Here is a 7,184-nt window from a genome sequence, read left to right as displayed (position 1 = left end):
GTTCGAGTCTCAAATGTATATCACCTAGTTACAGCGCATCTGTGTATCGCCGAGAAGTTCGGTCCGTTGGATTGACTCAAGACAATATGTTAATCTAGACATCCTTAGGATCGTGTAGGATTCATGGATCATAAAATGGATTCGAATACTCCAAAATAAACCATAGGTTAGGTTTTAGTAATCGTCCGATCGTGCGATCGTGAGCGATCTGACCTTCCGATCTGGACCAAACTTGCAGGACGTGTGTCCTAAACCATGTAGCACTCATAGAAATTGTCAGATTGGAATTTGGAGTTCGTGGGCCCCGCGGGCCCGTTTGACCAAGGTTGGGTAGTTTGACCCTGGTTTGTCCGTGACTTCCTAGGTAGTATTACCTTCCTAGGAAGATTGAAATGACCGTAGAGACAAGTCTTGACTGTTAGTCGAGTTATGTGGATATTGTGAGTTTAGGATATTAATTGATGAATTTAAATGGGGGAGTTTACGGGATGCTATATTGGTTGAGGTTTATATAAGATTAGAAATTAGACATATATTTAATTGTATGGATGTATAAAGGTATAAAAAGGGATTGACTGTCAGTTTGCAGTGCTATATGCACTATCCTGTGCACCCCCAGGATATTGATGATACTGTAAGTACCACCCTATGCTTGTGAGGTCACATGTGTCGTAGGAGTAGCCGGCGTGTTGACAGACTTATATGTGCGCCCTGGCGCCCGACGATGAGGGGATTCATAGGTCACGTGCTTGTGAGGCGGCGGGTGCGCCCCAACGTATGAGGGTGATATGTGATATTGTGTGAGGTCACGTGTCGAGGAGTAGCCGCGAGTGACGACCCTATACGTGGCGGGTGAGTCCCGGCGTGTATGAGGATTATGTGATATGCTTGTGAGGTAACACGTGTCGAGGAGTAGCCGCGTGTGATGCACCCTACACGCGGGTCAGCGCCCGGCGTATAAGGGTGATATGTGATATTGTGTTGAGGTCACACATGTCGGAGTAGCAAGCGTGGCGATGACCCATATATGGCCGGCAAGGCCCAATATGAGGGGTGATATGTGATATTGTGTAGCGCGCGTGTCGTTGGAGCCGGCGTGTTGATGACCTCACGTGGCGGTGCGTCGGCCGCGCAATGAGGGGTGATATGTGATATTGTGTGAGGTCACACGTGTCGTAGGAGTAGCCGGCGTGATGCACCTCATACGTGCGGGTGCGCTCTCGTCAGATGAGGATGATATGTGATATTGTGATGAGGTCGACGTGTCGAGGAGAAGCCGGCGTGTTGACATACCCCATACGCGGGCCGGTCTCGGCTATATGAGGGGTGATATGTGATATTGTGTTGAGGTCGCGCGTGTCGTAGGAGTAGCCGGCGTGAAGGATGGACCCACGCGGTCGGGTGCGTCCCGAGATAAGGGATATATGTGATATTGTGTTGTGATGATGAGGTCCCACGGTCGCAGTTTTATCCGGCAGAAGAGCCCATACGTGACTTTGGATGTTTTGGCGATGGGAATTTTTGGTGAGTTGTGTTTCAGGAAAAAGTTTAGAAAGAACTACGTGTGGCTTGATTTCTCGGTAAATGAGGGAGCACGGGATAGCGCCAGTGCAGCCACTGATTAGAATTAGTTAGGTACTTTGTTGAGTTTGGTTGGACCTTGCTGGTCCCAAATTTGGGTGAAAGTGAGATGCCCAGTTAGGAGGTTGAGCCTCATATGCTAATTGATTTGGAAAATTAAATGATATAATTGTTTTTTGGTTGCAAGTGCATTTGATTATATTATTTAGCGTAGAGGAATGTGTTGGTAATTTGTTTTGAAGTATTTGAAGGCGAAGGCCAGCAATGATGTCATTATCTTGTGCATGCTGCTGGGATATTAAATGTGAATGGTATGAAATTTGGGAATGTTCAATTTAAGGTGAGACTCTGGGAAATTTTGGCAGAAAATCTGGTTCTACTCCTTGAAAGGAAGTTACAGTCTAGTAGTGGGCTGACATCGGGTGATGCCGGGTTTCACACAGATTCGCCGGGTTCGAGAAATGGAGTATCCTACACATATGCACAAAGCTTAAACCTATAAATTATTCAACGCACTAAGTTAAATTGTAGTAACTTACCATACCTTGGATGGTCTCGAGACCACCTAAACATTGTCCCCCTTTCAAGTCTCTCTGTCAGAACACTTTGTAAACACCAAAACATCTGTCACTTAATGCTCCAAACCAACCTCGAATCTTCAAGTAATGCACTAATACTTCAATCAACACTATCTCCCTTTCAAACAGAGCACTTTCGACTACAAATCGCACTTTGAAACATCACAATCAAGAAACCCTACCCTTTTTCTCCTTTTCCCATTCCTCTTTCCTCTTTTCTCTGTTTTGATGTCAACCTTCGATACCTTTCAGTTTCAATAAAATCACAAACCCTTTCATCATTGGTGAAAATACATTAATGCCCATGCCATGGTGTAAGCTTTCTAATTCAATGAATAATTTTAATGTGGAAAAGACATTTTTGCCCATGCCAAGTAGGACTTGTCCATGCCATGTCATCAAATTAAATGGAAAATTTGATAGAAATGACGGTTTCTAAAAGAGGAGGCATAATTAAAGTACCATGGTAACAATTTAGCAATGTGAGGGACAAAAAGTAAAGTTCAGGCTTAGTCCAAGGATCATTGCTACAATTTTGCCCAGTTATTAATACATACATTAAAAGTTCTTAACTACAACATAAAGTGCATGAAACATAAAAACTACTATCTTTTTTTTATGGAACACAACAAGTTCCACTTAAACATTCCAAGATGATAAGTTTGAAGGCCCACATTTTAGCGCAACCAAGGAGATCATGCGTCTTCGAGTCATCGCTCGACTTCGAGCAAGTCGTACTTCCACGTAAGAGAAAATAAGTGATCCAACGAAGATGCGGGACCAGTAGTTTTGCGAAGAGTGGAGGGAAAAACTACAAAAATGAAAAAGACTCCTAGGATCATTACAACGAGGCGTTTAATGAAGATTGCTAAACCCCAGCCATGAAGGCTAAGGAAATCATGTAGTGTTTAATCCCCAACAGCGGCAATGTAACAGAGAGAGTCGTGTCCACCAAATTTAAGTCCCCAACTACGCCCAAATGAGATGACCGCAACAAGGATGCACTACTACAAAAAGTGACAAAGACGATTAGAAAAAAACGAAGAAAACCGTCGTTGTGTTTTAAAAGACGACAGTTCTATAAAACCGCATTGTAATAACACCTTAGACAACTAAAAATTGGAGATTCAAATGGTTGTTCCTAAAACACGACGTATCTAATTAAAAACCGACGTCTTATTGAAATAGGATTTTCGAGTAGTAAAATCAAAGCCAACAAATAACAGCGGAAGTTATGTAAACGACCGACATAGAAAGTAATGACGACGATTTCAAAAAAAGCCGCCATTTTTACCCAGCAAATTAACACGACCAAGTTTTCGTATAAGCGCCGTAGTATAATTACAAATAAATCCACGGCGGTAAAATACAAAATACCGCCATATTAAATTAATGTACAACTACGGCAAAGATAAATATAACGACGTCTTTCTCATATTTTCTACGACGGTATTTTTTAAATCTCACCACGCTGGGGTTTTCATTTAACGACGTATTATAAAATTTAACGCCGTATTTATTCACTTTATACGTCATACAATATATTTAAACCGTCGCCCTGAATAAAAAATTTTTTTAACAATTTATTTCTTGGATTTGTTATCCTACGTCGGTAGATCTACTTAATGACAATAATTGAATTAACTACCCACGGTTTATATAGAAAACCGCCGACATAATTAGATTTTTCTAAGATCACAAGGGTTAGAAAATCTTACAAGATGGAACCCTGTTCCTCATCATAATCTTACCAGAAAGACAATATTTTAGAGGTTAATAATGTATATATTTGTGTCTTTGGAGATACACAAACGCATTATACACATTAACATCCAAAAAATTGCACTCTGCGAAATTTGACGACGGCAGCCTCTGATTTGCAATCAGAAAGACAATTGTTTGAAGTTGATGATATGTGTGCGTTGTGTATCTACACAATCGCACACACACATCAACATCCAAACAATTGCCTCCTAAAACTTCACGACGGCAGCCACAGATTTGCAATCAGAGAGACAATTTTTTGAAAATTGGTGATGTGTGTATGTTTGTGAATCAGATACACAAACATATACACACACACCAACATTCAAACAATTGCCTCCTAAGAGATGAGGTGAGACAGAGAAAGGGGCAAGAAGAAGTTGAAACCATAATCGAATACTAAAACGGAAAGAACCCTTGAAAAAAAAACCCTATTTATAATTAAAAAACCAAATCCACGTCGGTTATATTACACCTAACGACGTTTAACAAAAAGAATCCACGTCTGGGAACAATACATTACGCCTGCCTTAGTCTTACTTGACGACAGATAAATAATAACAAAAAACAATTGTTGTTTTTATATTCAGATTTGATTTAAATCATCACCCAAAAGAAACTTTACAAATTTAGAACATTAATTTCTCGGAAAAAACTCTATTTATAACGTGACTGCTTTTGAAAAATGAACTGAAAGAACTAGGGAAAAAAATTCTATTTATAATTATAAAAATGAAATCCACGCTGGTTATATTACACCTAACGACGTTTTAAAACGAATCCACATCACGAAAAAAATATTGCGTCGTCTTAGTTTAAAAAGACATCGTGGTTATAATTAGACGACGTTTGTTGAAAATCCATCGTCGCCTATATATGTCAAATACGTCTGTTTTTGTTTAAAAACCGCCGCTCGTGGTCAATATATTACTTGCTATTAGAACTTTATATAATCTGCCATAGTGATGGTCATTGCTTGTCTTTTCACTTTATCATATAATAGGGTATAGTGTCGGAGATGGATAAGTTATGGATGCACCGGATAGAAGATCGAAGGCATATGAGTTAGGGTGGAAGCATTTTTGAACTTTTCAGAAAATTCTAACTACAACACATATCCGTTGTCCATGTGTTAAATGTGTTAATTTGAAATTGTTTGGGGTTGAAATTATAAGGGATCACTTATACTTTAATGGAGTTGACCAAAGCTATAAGAATTGGACATTTCACGGAGAACCTTGGGAAGCAACTACTAATGCTAGTAGAAATGTTGAAGAAGATGATGACCATAGTAGGTACAAATTGTGTGTCCGAAGAAATAGAGATGGATGATAATGATTTTGGTGATTTTGGATTTGATCCTTATGAGTTTGCCAATGTGATTGGGGATGGAGATCAACCATTGTACCTTGGTTGTAGAAAGTACATGAAATTATCAGCATTAGTGAAGTTGTATAATTTGAAGGCAAAACATGGGATGAGTGATGTCTGTTTTACAGAATTATTGATACTTCAAGGCGATTTGCTTCGTAAGGAATATGTGCACTGCCTCTATATATGAGGCAAAAAGACTTTAGTGCATTGGGGCTGAGTTATGAGAAAATGCACGCATGCCCCAATGATTGCATCTTGTATAGGAAGGAGTATGAGGATTCAACTAATTGTCCTACTTATGGTATCTCAAGGTGGAAGGAAGGCAAAGATTCAATCTTGAAAGAGGGTGTGCTAGCGAAGGTGGTGTGGTATTTTCCTCCATTTCCAAGGTTTAAAAGGATGTTTCGATCACATGAGGCAACTAGAGTTTGACTTGGCATGCTGCTAGAAAATCAATTGACGGTCAGATGTCTCATCCGGCGGATTCCCCGTCTTGGAAATTTCTTAATGATAAATGGCCTGAGTTTGGTAATGAGCCGAGAAACTTGAGATTGGCTCTTTTATCTGATGGATTCAATCTCCACAGTTCTTTAAGTAGCAGATATAGTTGCTGGCCAATTATCTTAGTTACATATAATCTCCCTCCATGGCTGTGCATGAAACGAAAGTTCATGATGTTGACCTTATTGATTTCCGGTCCTAAACAATCCGGAAATGATATAGACGTCTACTTGGAGCCTTTGATTGATGATTTAAAATCTTTGTGTGATGAGATTGGAGGAGTGTATGATGCACATGATGGAGAATACTTTACACTCAGAGCTGCATTAATGTGGACAATTAATGATTTCCCCGTCTATGGAAACTTATCTGGTTGTGTTGTTAAAGGATATAAAGCTTGTCCAATATGCGGCGATGATACACCTAGTCACAGGTTGAAAAATGGCCACAAAATTTGTTACATTAGGCATAGAAAATGGTTACCAATCAATCATCCATATAGGAGGCAATGCGTGCAGCTTTTAATGGGAAACCTGAATATGGCACGATTCGAGCCATTAATCGGAGAAGAAGTGCTGCATATGGTTGAAGATGGTGACAGAGTTTGTTGGAAGAATCAATATTCTTTGACCTCGAGTATTGGAAGTACCTTCCTGTGAGGCATGTCCTAGATGTTATGCACATTGAGAAGAATGTTTGCGATAGTATCATTGGTACATTGCTAGAGATCCCTGGAAAAAATAAAGTTGGGATTACTGCTCGATTAGATTTATTGAACATGGGGGTCAAAACTGATTTGCAACCCGAGTATGGAGAAAGACGTACTCGTTTGCCTCCCGGGCCTTGGAATTTGTCAAGAGCAGAGAAGAGAGAGGTTTGCAATTCTTTCTATGGTATGAAGGTCCCTGAAGGTTATTCTTCAAATATAAAAAATCTTGTATCTTTACAAGATTCAAGACTTCTTGGCCTTAAATCACATGATTGTCATACCTTAATGCAACAATTGCTCCCTGTGGCAATTCTTTTCTGTTTTGGAGAAGCCTGCAAGGTATGCAATAACTCGTTTGTGCTTCTTCTTCAATGCTATATGTGGAAAAACTGTTGATGTTTTCAAGCTAGATAAGTTAGAAGAAGATGTAGTAGTTACTTTGCGTTTGCTTGAGAAGTACTTTCCCCCTTCATTCTTTTATATCATGGTTCATCTAGTAATACATGTTGTCAGAGAAGTTCGTCTATATGGGCCAGTATATTTTATATGGACGTATCCGTTTGAAAGATATATGAAAGTGCTAAAGGGGTATGTTCAGACTCGTCTCGAAGGTTGCATTGCTGAGCGGTATATAGTCAAGAAGCTGTAGAGTTTTGTACCGAGCATTTATCTGATGT

The 7,184-nt window shown here is 39.7% G+C and overlaps 1 protein-coding gene across 1 annotated transcript in view; it reads right to left on the bottom strand.

The window, feature by feature from the left end:
- The window catches only part of LOC148917569 (elongation factor Ts, mitochondrial-like), an 11,458-nt gene extending 4,996 nt beyond the window's left edge, over positions 1 to 6,462 (bottom strand). The window contains 1 exon segment of the mRNA XM_089049818.1: positions 6,448 to 6,462. Coding sequence (XP_088905944.1) covers positions 6,448 to 6,462 — 15 coding nt within the window.
- Positions 6,463 to 7,184: the final 722 nt, after the last annotated feature.

The sequence above is a fragment of the Prunus mume genome, linkage group LG4 (genome assembly GCF_029339155.1).
Source record: "Prunus mume cultivar Tortuosa linkage group LG4, ASM2933915v1, whole genome shotgun sequence".
Taxonomy (NCBI): Eukaryota; Viridiplantae; Streptophyta; class Magnoliopsida; order Rosales; family Rosaceae; genus Prunus; species Prunus mume.
This window is presented reverse-complemented; position numbering and strand designations above follow the sequence as displayed.